General features: G+C 41.3%; 1 protein-coding gene across 1 annotated transcript in view; it reads right to left on the bottom strand.

The window, feature by feature from the left end:
• Window positions 1–20,967, bottom strand: part of rab3gap2 (RAB3 GTPase activating protein subunit 2 (non-catalytic)) — a 112,322-nt gene that overhangs the window by 85,693 nt on the left and 5,662 nt on the right. The window contains exons 2-4 of the mRNA XM_078557097.1: window positions 17,443–17,507; window positions 7,671–7,794; window positions 5,984–6,065 (exon numbers count right to left, since the gene is read on the bottom strand). Coding sequence (XP_078413223.1) covers window positions 5,984–6,065; window positions 7,671–7,794; window positions 17,443–17,507 — 271 coding nt within the window. The remainder of the gene's footprint in view (window positions 1–5,983; window positions 6,066–7,670; window positions 7,795–17,442; window positions 17,508–20,967) is intronic.

Below are 20,967 nucleotides of genomic sequence, written 5' to 3' on the forward strand. Positions count from 1 at the left end.
AAAGGGGGAGCCATTCGACCACTCTGCACCTTATCGTAACAGAAATTTGGGGCTGGGTCCATAATCAAACACACAAACGAGAAATTGGAAGTGGGAAACTAAATTGGCCCCTATATGTATATTTAAAAAACTTCCATAAAGGTTTTCTTGTGGCTTTCAGTGCCAGAGTACTTAAAAATGCCCACATTCGAGGTCAGTACCTTCCTAGAACACAGGGACGTAACTTGGGACAATTTAAAAGCCCTATGCATTGAAGAGTTAAGGAGTGTAACTAGGCATTTAAGGGATAAATATCCATCCAAAAGCTAGGAAACCCAAAATCCTAAAACTTGTGGCCAACCATTTTGCAATTGAACTTGAACAACAGGAGACAGGCATAGAATCTCAAACAGACAGGGTAGTATTAGCAGAGATGCAACTGGAACAGCGGAGGCCAGAGCTAGAATTCCAAAAAATAAAGAGGAAAGAGAAAGACAAGAGAGAAGGAAAAAGTAACAAAGAGAAAGACAGGACCAGAAAGAGAACAGAATTCCAGGACAGGGAGAAAGAATGAGCTTCCCAGAGGGGAAAACAAGAAAGTGAATTAAGGCAGCTCGAACGGAGAAGGGAAAGGCCCACTATACCCAGTGAGGACACCACTAGGGAGATAGCTAGCTCAGGACTGAGTGTTGAGCTCTTAAAGTACTTACAACTGATACCAAAGTTCAATGAGGGGGGTATGGAAGCATTTTATGTCTCATTTGCAAAGCTGGCAAAGCAACTGATGTGGCCAGAGCTTTGGACCCTACCAGTGTAAAGCAGATTAACAGGAAAATGCTTATTCCCTATTGTCTGACTAGAATTTGTCAAACTATGAGAGGCTAGCCTTTTTGGTCATGAGTGCCCACAAGCTGGTATCACCTAAAATTCTGAACTCTTCGAAAATGGTCCAAACAAACTTACATCCAGTTCAAAAGGGTTAAGCAACTTGCTTACGACCAATAGGTACGGGTGCTTAAGATAGATCCCGCTTATGAGAACCCCAGAGGGACTATTCTCGTCGAGGAGCTCAAAAACTCACTTGCTTTCTCCATGAAGACCTATGTGGAAGAACAAAAAGTTTCAAAAACCAGGCAGGCAGCAACTATGGCTGATGATTAGAAGCTTGTCCACAAACCCTTGACCAAGGAAATGCCTTCCCTACTCACCAGAAAAGGTTTGAAGGTGGGAAGGGTTGGTCGGAGAATGAACAGCAATAGGTTGAAAGGAAAAGCTGGAAGTACAAGGGGCCTTTCTCAGGTCAAAAAGGAAGGTGCTGAGAACAGGAGTGTTGCTTGTAAGCCTCTGTGCTTCCACTGCAACAAGGTAGGTCACACCTGAGTTGACTGCTGGAAATTATGGGGAAAATATGGAGGTTTTGTCAGGGTACACCAGACCGTTGAGGCAAAGGGGTCCTGGTTCCCCAGCAGACACAGCTGTAGCTCTAACCGTGACAGTAAATCCCTGTAAACATAACACTAAGTGCAGTGGAATTCAACAAAATCCCTGAGTTACCAGTATTGTGTATCTAAAGAAATGGTCTCATACCCCTCGAGTGAGGCAAGTAAGCCCATAGTCATACTTAGGGATACAAGGGCCATCCAATTCCTTCTGCTGGGAAAAGGCATGGCCTTTGCACCAGAGGGAGTGTTGAATGCCAAAGTATTAGTGAAATGTATCAGTGGGAGGTACATGTTCATAGCTTTATATTGGATGCGCTTGGAGTGCAACCTTATTTCAGAACCAGTAAAGGTGGGGATTGTCCCTAGGTTGACCTGTGCAGCTTCGCCAGTGGTCTTAGAGAAGCTGAACGAAGTCAGGGAGACAGAGCCACTACAGGAGAAGGTTTTGGCATTTTCCTTCTCGCCTAAGTCCTGAGAAACCTACCCAGGTTCAGGAAAAATTTCAGCACGTGCTGCAGCATAATTTGGTTGCGCCCAACCAGAGCAGCTTGGATTCCCAGTTGTGCTTGCGCCCATGCCCAATGGCTCAACAAGGCTCTACATTGATTACAGAAAGGTTATTGCAGTGGCCAGAACTGTTTCCACCCAATTCCTTACCTGGTAGACTGTATCCACAGAGTAGGAAGCACCACTTACATAACAAAAATACACATTGCAAAGAGCAAGTTCCCTAAAGCTCAGGTAACCTACCTGGGGCACATTGTGGGTCAAGAACAGGTGTTGCCCAGGGTAGCAAAGGTACAGGCATTAATAGATTTTTCTGTCCCCATGACTAAACGGAAAACAATGCCATTTTTGGGCATCTGTGAGTTCTACCGCAAGTTTGTCTCATACTTCAGTATGATAGCCACCCTACTGACTTGTTACAGAAATAAAGCAAAGGTAGTGTGGTAAGGGAGGTGCTAAACAGCTTTTGAAATGCTGAAAGCCATATTAACCATCAAACTGGTGCTTGGAACTCAAAACATTAACCAATCCTTTAAAATGGCAATTGATACTAGTGACATCGGGGTAGGTGCTGTCCTGCTCCAAGATGATGGATCAGGCATTGAGAGACTAGTTGGGTACTTCTCAAAAAGACTGAACAGACACCAGAAGAGATACTCCACTGTAGAGAAGGAAATTCTGGGACTGTCACTGACTCTCAAGCACTTTGAAATATATATCCAAAATGGATATAGAGAGCCCTTAGTCCATACTGATCACAACCCCTTAACGTTTGTGGAGAAATTCAAAACCTATAATGCAAAGCTATTTCGATGGAGCCTGCTTTTGCAACCATACCACCTGAAGATCGCCCACATTTCAAGGAAAAACAATGTGATAGGTGATGCATAATCCTAGATTGAACCCAGCACAGAATCATCCCAAAAGCTGTGAATAACGGTAAGCCAGTTCCAAGCGGTACAGAATGTAGCCAGTGTCTGGTGCATACATGAATGAGTATTTAAGTATGAATGTGTGTCTGCTTTTTTTTTAAAAAAAAACTTTGTAATGAAATGCTAACATCATAGCATTTCATTCTGCATGGTGCAGAGGTGTTGTGAAACCATGCTTTATATCAAAAAATGATTTTTGAACTTACCGGCTGGAAACTTGCAATTGACTTTTTTTTTAAAGAAGAATAAAGCCACACTCCAGTGACTTGGAATCATAGTCAAAGCTGGCTGCACATTTGCACCACTGTACTTTCTGCATTCCAAAACTACTGAAATGGAGACAACCTGTCTGCAAAGTCGCACCAGGAACAATGTCCTTGAAAGAGAATGACTGGGGGCCATTGCCCATCCCATTAGCCAAGCCTCCCAGCCATGACCTAATTAGGGTAACTGGAATATCCTAGCCATGACCATATTTGGATCACTGGACAGTTGGCGAGAGGTCATGTGACAAACCAACAGGTTATGTTTTTAAGCACTTGCTTTCTCTGCAGAACAGGACAAGTAACTTAGATAGTGAAGGAACAAGACCCTGAGTGGGTCCTTCCCTTCTCTTTCTCCTTCCAACTTACAAGTTGAACCCTGCCTGCTGATTTTGACAATCCAGGTGCTGCAGGCAGAGATTTTAGAAAAAATTCAACCTAGTCCTGCTGGCTCTGCAAGAATCAAAAAATCATTGTCCACAGCTTTAACCCACCTCAACACCAAAAGCGCCAGGACCACAGAGTTCAGCCTGAAGTCAGCCAAGTCACCAACCTTCAAGAGCTGTATATCCCTTTAATTTTACTGGACTCTAAATTACTCAATCTATCCTCCCCACTCTGTATGTGTGTGAATTTTGAGTATGTCTGCGTGCGCTTGTGTGAGAAAGAAAGTCGGAGTGCTATTATTTTTCTTAGACCGGGTTAAGTACAATGTAAGCTGTCCTCCTTCCTTTTAAAAAAAAAACTCTCAAGAAAATCTCTGTCTGATCGCGTCTTTTGTGGTCATAGCACTTAAACAATTAAACACACAGAATTGGAAAATATATTCTTTTTTTAAAAAAAATGTTGCGGTCAAACAAGGAGGGGGAAAAGAAGGGAGCCATTTGACCCCTTATCACCTGATTGTAACATAGTGGTTTATTGAATTATTCAACCAGGTATCAAGCAGTTCAGACAATTCATCTCAAATAAAAGCCATTCTGGCTTTATTTTTTTGTTCATATGCAAAGATGCCACCCTGCCAATTTCCAAGGCATATTCCTCCATGGTGTCAATATGACCAAGGATGCTTCTCCTCCCCTGCTGCTGCGCCTTTCCACATTTGCATGCTTTCTTCTCCTGCAGCGAGAAAAGATAGTTATGACTCTTATGAATTCAGTTGTTGCTTAGCACGTTATTTAAGGAGGCTCACTGTGGGATGGGGAACATTAGGTCAGCATACTGAGAGAGAGAGTGCCATTGCTATCAATGAAGATGCAGAGCTAAGTGGCAGCCTGGACAGCCATTCTTGTGTAGTTGCAAGGAGAGAAATTCAAAGCATATGTGTGGTGGAAAAAGCTAAGTAGGCACAAGAGTGATGGTTGCCACTCGACACTCGCATACTACTCACCTTGCCAGACCGCAAGAAGTCACACACACATTTCCTGCACTGGATCCACAACTCCACACCACACTTGACTGCTCACTCCTCTTTGACCTCCAGCCAACCCTGTTTTGAGAGGCTGGCTGGCCTCTTTCTGCCATTCTCTGAAAAAAGATGTTTCTCCATGGCCTCACAGCTTTCAACGTCACCTCAAGTGCTGCATCCACAAATCGTGGGGCTGCCCTTCTCCTTCTGCCATCCATCTTTCTCCTTCTTTTGTTTCTGCAGCTTTGCTGTCCAAAATGCAGTTCTACCACTGTGAGTGCTGTTGGTGTCCCTTTAAATACTCCATCTTCAATCAGGCTTCTGACCCTCAGGGGGCCTCATGTCCCCTGTTCCGAATTGGATGCCAATCCTGGAGGAGTCCTCATAAATGGCTGATCCCACAATATTCACCCGAAAGCACGCTACTTGCAGAGTCAGAATGCCAACCCACTTAGGGTCCCTACACTACATCAGAAACAAAGTTTGTAAGATTCAGCCCAAGCTGGTGCCCGTATCTATTATATCAGTAACCAGATGGTAACCGCCTAAACCCATTGGTTCTTGTGTGCAGCAGTGTGGTTGACCATTAATCATGTGGCATACTGAAATCGAACCAAACTATAAAGGTTATTAGATTTTAAAATTATAATTAAGATGCAATAACTTTTGAAGAAAACGGGTTCAAAATTAATAACCATCCACAGACAAAAATCAAATCAATACCAAGTGCAGTGATCACAATTTATAGTTCTTCTTCCAATATGAAAGTTTTACAAGTCACAATTACTGTGGACTGTAAATTGCAGGCTTTCAAAATAAGTGAATTCATTATTGTATGTATTCTACAGCATGCAACATCATTTAGATCCCAACAAGTACCACTAAATAATTCTAAAAAGTGAACTTCGGTGTCAACAAGTATGAAATTCCTCTCCAAGCCACCCTGTGATTTTACTTTCTCCCTTGCTCACAAGTCATTCCATTACAGATGCAAGCAGGTAAAGATGGTCTCTTCTTCTGCAGTGAGAAAAGATAGTTACAACTCTTATATGAGGTCATAAGATGTACTTGAGCAGCAGAGGCCTAAGTGCGTGATAGCAGCAGAGGGTGACTTGCCACCGGATTTAGTCTCCAAAGCATCTGCATTTCACCTCCTCTCCTATGGCATCTTAAGATCAAGCATTTGCATGCAGGAAATCATAATGCAAATTAAGTGATTCACAATTTTGCAGCACATCACATTGGGACATCAACACAAAATCCAATGAATCTTCATTTTCACATATGAACATTTTATTGGCAACTGAATGTGAAGCCATATCGGCCCAAGAGTTATTACACACAAATTTCTTTCAAAGATTCACACAATTCTTTGCTTGCAGGCGATTGTTCTTTTAAATGAATACCCTGATACCACAATTAACACCAGAACTCTTACCAAAAGATACATACCCTTCTTCAACGTTCAGGATACCACTCCAAGTAACACAATACTGCATTTCATCTTTACCCTTTTCATTAGGCTTCCATTTTGCTACAAATTTATTAAAAAAAGAAAATTCATAAATTAGAAACAACTATCTTCCAGAAATAGTCTAAGGTCTTAAATTTATAAGCTGTGCTCTACAACTCATTAAAAATTTACAGCATCTTCAAACAGATGTTGAATTATATAATAATAAAAAACAGAAAATGTTGGAAAAACTCAGCAGGTAAGGCAGCATCTGTGGACAGAGAAACAGAGTTAAAGTTTAAGATCAATAGCCTTACACCCCTAACTTCTCAGTTCTGAAGAAACAGGTTTTCAGCGTGGCAGAGGCAGAGAAAGCTAGAAGGTGGCAGGGAGAGGGGAGAAAACAAAAGGAAAGGTCTGTGACACGCTGTTTTTCTCTCTCCACACATGTTGCCTGGCTCACTGAGTATTTCTAGCATTTTCTGTTTTTATTTCCAATTTCCAGCATCTGCAGTATTTTACTTTTGAATTATTCCAACACAAGAAAACTTATAAGCCGGATCTTGTGATCCTTCACCAGATGCCCTAGTTATTTGTAAGATCCGATTAGGGACCAATATCGTTTGTTTAAAGTACACAAAGTTTGAAATTCAAGACACTTGCTCAGTGAATAAATCAATGAGATTCCACAGGTTTTGAACAAACAAAAATAAACTTTACTATACAAGGTTAGAAAAATTAAACAATTTACGATATCCATCTTATACTCTAAGTTCAGGGTAAAAATGAAGTACATGTGAATTAACAGGCCAACTGTTGTTGAACACACCATTGTGGAAAATAAATGGCAGATGTGACCAAAACAGAGTCCACGGATTTCTCTGCACCCAGACATCAGTAACACTGTGAATAAACCAATCTCACTGAAACTCTGTCTCTCTCACGAGGGACTCCAGTCTTCACCTTTGAGGACCTAACCTGTGAATTCTCTCCACAAGCTGCTCCAACTCACAGAGCATCAACAACGGCCCACCTCACAGGGTTTCAATCTAGTTTTCTGAGATTCCGTTCCCCTGGATTCCCCGAATACGCACTCAAGCACCAACTCACAAACACAACTTCAGGCCTTTGGCCGCGGTGAGCAGAACACTACTCCTCCAAAGGGGTACCTTCGCCCCAATTGCCCACAGCACGAAGTCACTAACCTGAGGCTACCTTCTTTACTTAAAGCCTGCTTTCTACAGCCCTCTTCCTGTTTGGAGTCTATTTCTCTGTTCCTCTCTTTTTAACTGAACTGGGACCTTCTCCTGTCCTTGTCCCCTCTCTGGAACACTTCTTTTGGGACTTCTCCATGTCCCCTTCCCCCTTTGGGACCCTAGTCTTCCTTGGCACTCCACTCTGGGTCACCTGACCTGAACTTTCAGACTCTTTCTTTATGCATAGGCACGCTGGACCAGTCCTTGGCCCAAAGAACTTAAAGATGCAGATCTGCTGAATTGCGCACATGTAGCCTGCTCCCAGTCTGCATATGAATGGAAAGTCCAAGGTTCGTAAGGGCAGTGTTCTCAACCTTCGCTCTCAGCACCAAGGCAGGTCTAGTTTCCGTAACACAGAAAAAAAAGGGAGTTTTGTTTTAAACATTAATCATATGCAAACACAAAAACTCGCAAAAGGACTAATACTTACGCACTAGAAAGACAGCTTTCTGATCCTTTGTTATCACCATAAGGTCATTCGTTGGTGACAATGAGATCACACATTCCTGAAGCCATGACAATGTGGGAGCCTTACTTGCGGAATTATCCTCCTTCTGTAACACATTTCAGAACTAAAAGTAAATACATTTCCAGCACCACAGTAGAAAACAAAAGTTTTAAACAGTTTCAAAGTGGTTGCCCTTTATAGTCTGAAATGATAACTGCAGTGTCCAAGAAGAAAAATCAGTGAATTTAGCTTCAGGCCAAATGAGCAGCAACATTTTAGGTAGGCACAGTAGTTGATAAAAGTATCTTGCAAGCAACTACAAATTACATTGTTAAAGTACATAGCAGGATCAGAAATCGATTGTAAAATACATTTAAGAAGGATCTCAATTATACAATGATGATGGAACAATAACAATAATTTGGTTGTACTGCCATGTGGCTAAGGTCATTAGAGCTGAGAAGCTCACAGATGGATTTTGTTATCAATGGATTGGCTGCTAATCAACTTGCTGAAGCAGTGCCATTATGATTGATCAATAGGATTTATGTGCTGTGGGGAGTGACCAGTGTGAAATCACTCAAATGGATTCAGATAAAACAACTGAGGACAGGAGTTGGCTTAGAAAGAGTACAGTGGGGGTGGCAGGTGGATTGGAGAACAAAAGTGGCAGAATAGTAGAGCAGACTGACACTAAATAAGTGTCAAATTGTTTTCATTTTCTGGATAATACCAAAGACATTATTCAGGAAGAGGCAGGAGAAGCTGATTGAATGTCAGAGCAGCTTAGTCAAATAGGAAAAGCTGCGAAGAGAAATGTTACAGCAGTAGAACCTTCAGAACCTAACAATTCAGCCTCATTTAAATTTATTACTTCCTAGTGTGTTTTCCTTGTTTTTTTTTTGTTTGTTCTGTTTGAATCTTGTGGGCTTGGAGATTTGAATAGAGCTCTTCACACTGTTGCCTCATTGAATTTAGGACAAATCCACCAACACTAAAATCTGTCATCATGTACAGCCCAACATTAAGAAACATAGCCTAAAAATTTGTATGTGCATGTATATATTATATGTTTATGGCTTGAGATACCAATGCTATGTATCAATGAGCGCGACTCCAAACTAAGATCTTAGATTGCAATCTTACTCATTTCCTCAACAGATCAGGTTGCAAATATGAAGATCATTTGCTAACTTTTACTCTGTCTGCTGCTGATTTTTTTTTTAAAAACAGACATAGGATCATAAACCGCTGTAGCAGGAAATCTTCTGGGGTTTGCCATTAGTTAGACTTGCTCTTGCACATTTAGGTTTTCAAGGTTTAAAAAATTTTTTGAGCTAAAAGTTCAGGAGCTGATAATGTCAACAATGCAAACAAGCATCTGGAACCCAAGTGAACAGGGCAAGCAACTGTGTATCTCTTTAAGAAGTCAGATCAAAAGGATTGCAAAATTAGCACAAGGGCCAAGCAGGAAATACTGAATTCATCCATCCTTAGTTATTCAATGTCAAATCCAATACATAAAGAGAAATAAAGAAAAGGAAGAAGCAAGGTTGGATTGAGAGAGAAGAGAGTGACAGAAAGAAAAGGTAAATAAGTTAAATTTTGTTCCTTTAAAATCTTCACCAACAATTAAATTTGAAGGAATTAAACTCCACGTTTTTCTGGCATTGAAAATTAACCATGAGAAGTTGACTAGCAGTATGGTGCTAAAAGGGTACATGGATTGAAATGAATCAGGTTTAACTCTCTTGCGTGAGTTTAGTTCATACCTACCACTGTTATGATCCCTGTGGAGACCAACAAGCCAAAGGAACCAAATTTACTGAACAACCCAAGAAGAAAACCAATGGACTAGATTTCACTTTTCATAACTTTAGCTTTAACAATCAAACCAAAATTAACATAAACTAAACATGAATTGACAAATCACAGTCAATATATATCACAAATTACATATTACATAGCAGGTACAAAGGTGAATCTCACAGATTTACCAGTCAGTCTACTCAGCATGTAAGGTATCAATTCAGCCAAAAATTCTATTAAGACTCTTGTTCTTCCTCAGGTAGAATTCCAGCTCATTTTCTTCAAAGATTTAGCCACTGATTCTCATCCAACAGCAGTTCCTAATCAACCTGAATTCCACAGGTACAATCTTCAACAAAATGGTACACTTCTCCAGAACATAGGAACAGGGGTAGACCATTCGGCCTGTCGAGCCTACTCTGCCATTCAATTTGATCATGGCTGATCATCTACCTCAAAGCCACTTTCCTGCACCATCTCCATATCCTTTGATGTCATTGGTCTCTAGAAATGTATCGATTTCGGTCTTGAGCATGCTCAGTGTTTGAGCTTCCACAGCACTCTGGGGTAGAGAATTCCAAAGGTTCACCACCCTCCGAGTGAAGAATTCCTACTCATCTCAGTCTTAAATAGCCTACCCTTTATCCTGAGATTATGTCCCCTGGTTTTAGACTCGCCAGCCAGGGGAAACATCTTATCTACATCTGCCCTGTAAGTATTTTGTAAGTTTAAATGAGATCACCTCTCATTCTTCAAAACTCTAGAGGATAAAGGCTCAGTTTCCTCAATCTCCCCACATAAGGCAATCTTGCCATCCCAGGGATTAATCTGGTGAACATCTGTTGCACTCCTTCTACGGCAAGTACATCCTTCCTTGCATAAGGGGACCAAAACTGTGCACAATACTCCAGGTGAGGTTTCACCAGGGCTCTATAAAGCTGCAGCAAGACATCCTTACTCCTGTAATCAAATCCCCTCATGATGAAAGCCAACATTCCATTTGCCTTCCTAATTGCTTGCTGCACTTGCATGCTAGCTTTTAGTGACTCATGAACATGGACAACCAGGTCCCTTTGGACACCCGCACTTCCCAACCTCTCCCACTTACGAAATACAATGCCTTCTTGTTTTTTCTACCGAAGTGAATAACTTCACACTTATTCAATAGTATATCCCATCTGCCATGTTCTAGCCCATTCACTTAGCCTATCCAAGTCCTCTTGAAGCCTCCCTGCATTCTTCTCACAACTTAAGTTCCCACCCAGTTTGGTGTCATCAGCAAATTTGGAAATATTAAAATTGGTCCCCACATCCAAATCATTTATATAGGTCGTGAACAGCTGTGGACCTAGCACAGATTCTTGTAGTACCCCACTAGTAACTGTTTGCCACCCTGAGAATGATCCGTTTATTTCTACTCTCTGCTCTCTGTCTGATAACCAAATCTTAATCCATACTAGTATGTTTCCCCCAGTCCCATCCGCTCTAATTTTATTTACTAACCTCCTGTGTGGGACCTTTTTAAAAGCCTTCTGAAAAACCAAAAACACCACACCCACTGGTTCTCCTTTATCTATGCTATAAGTAACATCTTTAAAAAACTCCAATAAGTTTGCCAAACATGATTTCCCTTTCATAAGTCCACATTGACTCTGCACAATTTTACCATTCCTTTCTTAATGTCCAGTTATCACATCCTTAATAATAAATTCTAATATTTTCCCTACTACTGACGTCAATCTAACAGGTCTGTAGTTCTCCATTCTCCCTCTTCCTCTCTTCTTAAATAGGGGATTACATTGGCTACTTTCCAGTCCACAGCAACCTTCCCAGGATGTAAAGAATTTTGAAAGATAACCACTAGTGCATCCACTATCTCTCCAGCCCCTTCAACACTCTGGGATGAAACTCATCTGGTCCAGGGTATATATCAACCTTCAATCCAGTTAACCTTGAGTACTACCTCTTTACTAACATTAATTTCTTTTAGTTCCTCAGTTGCCTAGCATTTCTGGGAGATTTTCTGTTATTTCTTCTGTGAAATCAGACGCAATGTAACTGTTTAGTTTCTCCGCCATTTCCCTGTTCTCCACTATAAAATCTTCAGTGCCCATCTGTAACAGGCCTACATTTGTCCTATCTAATCCTTTTCCTTTTCATATACCTCCCCAGCTCTGCTCACAACAGTCTTGAGAGCATGGATCCACGAGTGTTATCTTTATCCGAGCCCTCAGTAATTACCCTTGGTACTTTAGAGCCAGTTCTGGTCAATCAGTTCCTTTAAAATGACTGAAACAGAAGCAACCTCATTGCTCCCTCATCTCCATTCACTGATCCAGCCTTTGTGTTTTCTCTTTTCAACTGCACCACAACATTCTCTCCCCTGCCTGCCTGCACTGCACAGCGATCTGAACTCAGATGGCTGTGCCTTTGTCTGGTTTCAATCAGTTTCAGTTTCTCCAGAAACATGAAATTTTAGTTTCCCCTTTAGTTAATGTCTGACTCAAAAAAAAAGCTTTGAAACCAGAGTCAGTGCACCCAACTGAATATTCAACAAGTCATCTGATTAGACAACGGTTCACATACGCTCCCACACTTGTCCCAAAAAACTTGGATTCCATCACACCACACAAATACATTACTTCATGGTGTTCAACGCATTTCAATGGCAAGCCAGTTGGCAAGAAACTGTTTTTGTGAAGAGTAGCACATTTCAGATAGCAACTTCTGGATTTCCACATTTAACCGCTTATCTGTTCTCACCCGAGTTGCTGCAACATTTGTAAATTATGGGCCATGCTTATATGTTGAGGAGGAAGTGGGTAAGAATTGTTTCCCATTATGAAAGGATATCTGGCCTGATCATAAGTAAAAACAGAAAATGCTGGGAAAACTCAGCAGGTCTGGCAGCATCCATGGGGAGAGAAACAGAGTTACCGTTTTGAGTCCAGTAGTTCCGAAGGGGTCATATCGGACTTGAAACGTTAACTCTATTTCTCTCCCCATGGATGCTACTAGACCTGCTGAGTTTTCCTAGCATTTTCTGTTTTTATTTCAGATTTCTAGCATCCGCAGTATTTTACTTTTATTCTGGCCTGATCATCTTGAATTTAAAAAACCTTTACAGACAGTTAACTCTTCACATTTCTTGTGCCACCAAACTATTATATTTACAACTAATTCTTAAGAATTACAAATTCAAAGGCTCATGTGCATAGAAACTAGAATGAAAATTTACACATTTGGAGCCTGTGTAAACAATTTGCATTGTAAATGCTTTCAGGAGAGGGGCGGGGCTACGTTGATGAGCAGCAGATAGTCAGGTCAAAGGTTTCTTAAAATTGGTATGAATGATCAAAAAAATGTGGGTGTGGCACAAGGATGGCTGTAAGTCACTAGCATCCATACTTGCTCCATCTTTCACGCTAGAAAGCAGTGTCTCATTTTCTGGCTGCAATTAACAGCAAGTTACACTGCATTCTGTTTTGGTGCCCACAGATGGTGGAGGTTTGGAGACGGTTCATTGGAAAATGGCCAGGATGATATCCAAGCTGAGAGCTTTAATTTATGAGGGTAGGATCTAATGGTTTGGAATGCATACAGGGCATTTGAAAACTCATTTTAGAGAGAATGGGGATGATGTGACAAGTCACATCTATAAAACACATAGACTAAGAGGTGGCAGGAAGTATTTCTATTTGTAGTCACCATTGAACAAACTGAAAAGTCAAGTGGATTAGCAGCCAAAAAGTAAACTTGACAAATTCTTAATGGAAGATGAAATTTTCAGATAAAAGTCACAAGTCAAATATGATGAGTTATGGGCTACTAACACTTTCTGAAGCTTGACTTCAGAAATTGAGAGTTAGCAAAGACTATGGAGTGTTAAGTATAAGTTACAAAAGCATACAGCTATATTGTAAGGCATAACTCTTTTCACAGAGAATCACAGACCTTTAAGTTGGTGGTGCATGCAGCAGATTCACAGCAAGTGTTAAAAAAAAGCAAATCTCTCAAGAGAATTGAATCCCTTCATTATGTGTGAAATCTCAATAATATTTCCAGTTATCTAAGCCTGTCCAGACAGCCAATGGCTCTTATACTAGGAACCAATCAAGTGGGATACTGAACCATCCATCCACTGATCCCTTTTCCAGGTCTCGATATCCCCAAAAACATGAGGGGTCCAAAATTGGACAAAGTCTTGTATATGATAAGGATAGTATTTCTTAATTTATATCTAATTATCCCAGCAATACATACTAATAACCTATTTGCTAACACAATAACTTTGCAACATTGGTCACAGATCTTCAGTAAATCATACACCAACACCATCCCCACCCCCAAGATCTTTCAATCACTCAACAGCCTTAAGCATGCAAACCTGCATGGTGCGTACAAACTTGGCATTGTAAGGATGCAAGATATTTTCAAGCATTAGCTTAAAGCAGGCAGTGTGGTAATGGTAGAATTCATATACTACATTAAAACTCTGATTGCACTTCAAAAGTACTTAATTGGCTACAAAACACCTTGGGTTGCCCTGAGGTCAAGAAAAGTGCTACATAAGGCAAAAAATTCTTTCTTATGAAGGTTAATAAATTTTGAATGTCACAACATTAAGGTAGAATAAGTTTTGGGGGATGCAACAGTAAACTGAATCCTGTTTGATCACATAAAAGCAAAATTCTGCAGATGCTGCAAATCAAAAATAAAAAACACCAGAAAAGGCTAGAAATACTCAGCAGGTCAGGCAAAAATCATGTCCATTCCACTTCCTGCATTTCTGCTTTCACTCCTTACCCTCCTTTCCAGAACCATGATTAAATTTCCCTCGTACTCAGTATCCATCCCACCCTCCTCACTTATTTCTGCCACCTCCTGCACAACACTGCCAATAAACATATCTTCACGTCCCCTCCTATTTCAGCAATCTGAAGGGCCCCTTCTCTGTGACACCCTGCTCCATTCTTCAATCATCTCAACAGTCCCTCCCCATCTCATGCAAGCACAGGAGATGCAACAGTTGCCCTTTTACCTTCCAGGTGAAACAACAGTTTACTTGTACTTCTTTCAATTTAGTGTGCAGCTTTCACTGTTCACAATGCGCTCTCCACTATGTTGGGGAAACCAAACACAGATTGGGTGACCACTTCAGAACAGTTTCATTCAGTCCACAAAGATAACCCCGAGCTTTCAGTTGCTTGTCATTGTTAGCTCCATTCACACTCTGATCCCTGCCCTCCTCTTCCTACATTGTTCCAATGATGGTCAAAGCAAGATCGGGGAACAGCACCTCAGATTTCTAATTGGCACTTTACAGTCTTTCAGAGTTAACACTGAGTTCTACCATTACAGATCATAACCTCTGCTCCCTTTTTGTTTGGACAGCAGCTGTTGGTGATGATCCCATTATTCAGATTTACATGTCCTCAAGACTGATCTTTACTTGTCCCCATTACCATCTCCTTTCATCTTGCACCAACACCCTTTTTGTTATCTTATTTCCCCTGCATTCCTCCCTCCTCTGCCTCAGTACTTGGTCAAAACAGAATAAATCTCTAACTTTTTCCAGTTCCAATACAAGGCCATTGACTTGAAACATTAACTCTGGTTCTCTCCTTATCGATGCTACCTGGTCTTGAGCATTTCCAGCATTTTCTGTTTTCCTGTTTGATCATATTGTGTGGGCTGTTTACCATTTGATCACAGATTGAGGGCTACTGATCAATGGAAGCAAGGGAGATGATGAGATTACAATCTTTACAAAATCCAAAGGCCAGTTTACATACTAATCAAGTGTATTTTCAGATGGAGTGAACAATATGAGACAGGTTAGCGGAGGCACAGAACTTGGACCACAGGATGATCAAATGACAACGCAGGACGTGATAGAAAATATAAGTGAGGAAAAATAGAGTTGGAGATGAGGAGGAAATTCTTCTTTCAGCGAGTCATTCCTGTTTGGAATTCTCCTCCCAATGAGCAGTGGTCCTTGAATATATTAAATGTTGAGCTATACAGATTTTTGATTGACAAGGGAGTTAAGGGTTATGGGGGGTAGGCAGGAAAGTGGAATGAAGGTCACAATCAGATCAGCCATGATCTTACTGAATGGCGGAGCAGGCTCAAATGGCCTACTCTTATTTATGTTCTTATAAGAACTCATTGTGGAGAATTGAAGTAAGAGGCAGGTGTTGCATCTCCACCCAGAGATGATGCTGTTTTGTTTATTCTCTGTATTTATTCTGCTTATTCCAAATCAATAAAATCACTTTAGGAACGGTACGGTCATCACACAATTAATATGGGGTTTCTCTCATATGCTTACAATGCTGCATTTTTTTTTAACACATCTGCCAAATATTAGTCCACACATACCCCCTGAAAGCACCACAATCTGACTGCAGCTCTTTATTTCAACTATGGCCTGGTCTGTCTGCACATATACAAATGTTATCCCCTGTTTTAGAAAAAGGCGCAAAGGTAAAACCAACAACTACAGGCCAATCAGTTTAACTTCGGTGGTGGAAAAGTTTTCAGAAACAATAATTTGAGACAAAAATCAAGTCAGTATTGTGAACTGCTAGGAGGATAGCAATAAACTTCAAGAGGACATCATAGGCTGGTGGAATGGCGGACAGGAAATTTAATGCAGAGTAATATGAAGTGATAGATTTTGGGAGGGAGAGAGAGAAGGAGCAATATAAATTAAAGGGTACAATTCTAAAAAGGATGCAGGGGCAGAGGAACCTGGAGATATGTCCACAAATGAGTGGTTAATAAGCCCTACAACATCGTGGACTTTATAAATAGGGGCATAGAATACAAAAACAAGGAAGTTAGGACAAATCTGCATAAAACACTGATTCAGCCTGGAGTAGTACATCCAGCTCTGGGCACACTTTAGGAAATTTTTTTTTTTTTTTTATTCGTTCATGGGATGTGGGAGTCGCTGGCTAAGCCAGCATTTATTGCCCATCCTTACTTGCCCTTGTCCAGAGAGATTTAAGAGTCAACCACATTGCTGTGGGTCTACAGTCACATGCAGGCCAGACCAGGTACGAACAGCAGATTTCCTTCCCTATAGGACATTAGTGAGCCAGATGGGTTTTTACAACAATCGGCAATGGTTTCGTGGGCATCAGACTTTTAATTCCAGATTTTTATTGAAATCAAATTTCACCATTTGCCATGGTGGGATTTGAATCTGGGTCCCCAGAGCAGTACCATGGGACTCTGGAATATTAGTCCAGTGACAATACCACTATGCTGCCACTTCCCAGGGAGAACGTGAAGGCATTAGAGAGGATGCAGAAAAGACATACGAGAATGGCTCCAGGCGTGAGGAGCTTAGGTCATGTGGATAAGTCGGAGATGCTGGTGCTGTTCTCCATGTAGCAGAATAAGAGATTTGATAGAGGTGTTCAAAATTATGAGGGGTTTGGGCAGAGTAGGAAAAAACTGTTCTCATTGGCAGAAGTATCCAGAACCAAAGAACACTGATTTAAGATGATTGGCCAAAGGAGCAACGGCGGCATGAGGAAAAACTTTTATTTATGCAGCAAGTGGTTAGGATCTGGAATGCACTGCCTGAGAGTTTGGCGGAGGCAGGTGGGGGAGTGGGACTAGATGAGTTGCTCCTGCAGGCAGCCAACAGACATGACATGCCAAATGGCCTCCTCCTGTGCTGCAACCATTCTATACCTTCATAACATCTGCAAATTTCGATGGATTCTCTGATACGATGGTGGAGAGCAATAATTTTTAGACTGATCTCCATGGAATTCCAGGAATAACTGGCCCCATCAGGTCCATAACCATTAATGTACAACCAGCTCCTTAATGAAATAAATTGGTGCTTACCAATCCCACAAAACACAATCAGATGATAATTAACAATTTAAAACAAAGAGAAAAAAAATTGACGGTTTAGGCGTACAGTTTCTTTCAATTCACCATCTTCCCATGCTCCCCAGTCTTCATCTTCCCAGTTGTGTTCTTTATCTGTAAGAGAAAGAATAATCAAAGCATCAATTACACATCTACAGCGATTTCAATAAGCAACACACATTTCATCAGCATGACCATGCTGCTTCGTAATGATGGAAGAGTTAGTGAGCATTGTTATAACTGTAGCAACAATGGGACAATGTGGTTTCATGTTGCACTGACACTGTTCTTATTCTATAAATGCAGCCTGAACCTGGAGTGAGTTAGTCCCTTCGCACCAGATTTACTGACCACAAATGTTCTGTTGTTAAAAAGCCAAAAACACTTTGTACAAACATTTGTAATGTGACTACACTATTAAATAGTTGAAATAGTCACTGAAGATACTATTGCCTAAATTTTTGGATTATAAACCTAATGGCAACACACTAAAATGAATGAATCTTGGTTGGCTTTACCATTGGAAAACCTAGACCCTAGATGTGGAGTTTGAAACCACAATCCTCTGTCTCAGAGAATTAATTCAGTGGTACTTAAAACATAAATAATCAATGAGACAGTGCCTGAGAGTTCTCCTATACTCTGCAGCAGTGAAATGAGCACATGCTCATGTTTCCCACTTGCCATTATCACATGCTGAGGTGAATGTGGGGCAGGCGGTGGCATAGTGGTATTGTCGCTGAGGCCCAGGGTAATGCTCTGAGGACCCGGGGTTCAAATCCCACCAGATCGTGGAATTTGAATTAAATTTTAAAAATCTGTCAATTGTCATAAAAACCCTTCTGGTTCACTAATGCCCTCTAGGGAAGGAAATCTGCTGTCCTTACCAGGCCTGTATGTAACTCCAGATCCACAGCAACATGGTTGACTCTTAAATGCCCACTGAACAAGGTCAATTAGGGATGGGCAATAAATGCTGGCCTAACCAGCGATGCCCACATCCCATGAATGAATAAAAAAAAGTCAAAAATCCCTTCCTGTTCTTTTGCTTGGTTACCTAAAAGTACTAGCCTATTCAGTTCGGCAATTCAAAAAAAAAATCTGCTAGCAGTTGACAATACCAAAGTGCAGTCCAAGGCATTGCTGATCATCTGAACCACAGGCATTTCAATTCTAGTCCTCTCGGGAAGCCTTAAGACACAGCATGTTAATGTGATTTGTGGTACAGCACAGTAGCCTGCCCCTCTTCAGTTGCAACAACAATCCTAGTTCAGTTGCAACAACAATCCTAGTTCAATATAAAAAGGAAAAGAAGAAAATTGGGATGTCAGCACCACCATCAACGGATCTGGCGGAGAGAGGGAGGTCAAAATGGTGGCGGATCCAGTTCAGGTAAAGCAGCTCCGGCTGTGTTAGCCTGCGAGGGAGAAAGGGAATGTGAGAAAGATCGCAGAGAGCGTGAGCAAGCAGATGGTGGATTGGGAGGAGAAGGAAGCCTCTCACGGCAAGAGAAAAAGTATGCGGGCAACAAGCAACATTGTTCACTTTGACATTTACAGCTTTGGTATGTATGGGATCTCCCAACTGTTTTTAATCTTTATTTTTCCTTCTAAAACCCTTCTCCTGGGCCTAGCTTTCAAGTTCACAAACTACTGCTGGAACAACAATAGTCAAACAATAGAGGAAAATTATTAAATCCTTTCCAATGGCTTTCTTCCTCTTTCATATTTATCTAATAAATTATTTTCTGAGTAAAGTTTAAAGTAGACAGATCAGGGTGGAGGGAGAAAAAGTATTGTGGGGGAAATCCAGTTTTTTTATGTTTCCCTTAGGTTTTTCTTTAAATGTTTCTGCTATAGAAGTGTGTTAGTGTGGTGAATGAAAGAAAACTGTTTAATTGTTGTTGGATTCTTGGCCACCTTCCCAGCACTCAGTTTCTCATTTCTTTAATATCCTTTCATGCAGGCTTTACCTTCAAGGGGCCCCTGAAAACCAAAAAGTAGCTCTCGAGAAGATCCTCAAAAAGCTCGGCGGGGGGAATAAGAGGTATGTTCACCCCTCCACTCAATAGATATGCATTATGACTATGGAAGTTAGAGGGGGGAAAAATGGCACCACTCTTGGCAGTAGTAAAAGATCCATAGAAAAAACAAGCTGATGGCCTTGCGCAATTTAAAAAAAAAATTATTTTACAAGTTGTGAACTTTGCTGGCAAAGCCAGCATTATTGTCCATCCTAAGTGCCCTTGAGAAAGTCGTGATGAGGCACCTTAATGAACCGCAAGAGTTCTTGTGTAGATACACCCAAATTTCTAAAAAAAATTTGTTAAAAAAGGGAGTTCCAGGATATTTGCTCAGTGGTAGTGAAGAACAGCAATATATTTCCAAGTCAAGATGGTGCAAGGCTTGAAAGAGAATTTGCAGGTGGTAGTGTTCCTATGCATTGCCTGCCCTTGTCCTTCTAGATGGCAGAGGTTGTGGGTTTTCAAGATGTTGGAGGCTTGGCAAGTTGTAGTGCATCTTGTAGAGTCTGTGTGGCAGTGGAGGAAGTGAACATGTAAGATGGTGGATGGGTTACCAATCAAGCGGGCTGCTTTGTCCTGGATGGTGTTGATCTTCTTGAGTGTTGTCGGAGCTGCACTCATTCAGGCAAGTGAAGCCTATTGCATCACAATCCTGAATTGTGCCTTGTAAATGGTGGAGGCTTTGGGAGTCAGGAGGTGAGTCACATGCCACAGAATTTTCAGCCTCTGACCTGCTGCTGTAACCACAGTAATTATGTAGCTGGTCCAGTTAGAGTCTGGTCAATGGTAATTCCCAGGATGCTGATGGTTGTGGGAAGGGGGTGGGGTTCAACAATAGTATTAGAAATGGTTAGATTCTCTCTTATTGGAAATGTTCATTGCCTGGCACTTTTTTTCTTTCAGCTTCTCTGGCACTTGTGGGTGTCAATGTTACTTGTCACTTATCAGCCCAAACCTGGATGTTGGCCAAGTTTTGTTGCATGCAGGCAGGGACTGCTTCAGTATTTGCAGAGTTGTGCATGATATCAAACACTGTGCAAAACATCAGTGAGCATCCCCATTTCTGACCTTATGATGGAGGGAAGGTTATTGATGAGGCAGCTAAATATGACTGGGCCTAGGACATGATCCTGAGGAACAATAGAAGTGATGTACTGGGGCTGAGATAACTGGCCTCCAACAACCACACCCATTTTCCTTTGTGATAGGTATCTCTCCAACCAATGAAGAGCTTTACTCACGATTTCCACTGACTCCAATTTTGCTGGGGCTCCTTGATAACACACACTGTCAAATGCTGCCTTGATGTCAAGGGCAGCAACTCTCACCTCACCTCAGCCTCAGCTCTTTGGCTGTAATGAGCTCTGAAGCCATGTGGCCTGGGCAGAACCCAAACTGAGCACTGGTAAGCAGGTTATTGCTGCATAATTGTTGATGATTGAGAGTAGACTGACGGAACAGTAATTGGCTGGACCAGGTTTGTCCTGCTTTGTGGCAATTTTCCACATTGTCAGGTGGATGCCAATGTCATAGATGTACTGCAATGGCTTG

The sequence above is a fragment of the Cetorhinus maximus genome, chromosome 14, assembly GCF_964194155.1.
Source record: "Cetorhinus maximus chromosome 14, sCetMax3.hap1.1, whole genome shotgun sequence".
Taxonomy (NCBI): Eukaryota; Metazoa; Chordata; class Chondrichthyes; order Lamniformes; family Cetorhinidae; genus Cetorhinus; species Cetorhinus maximus.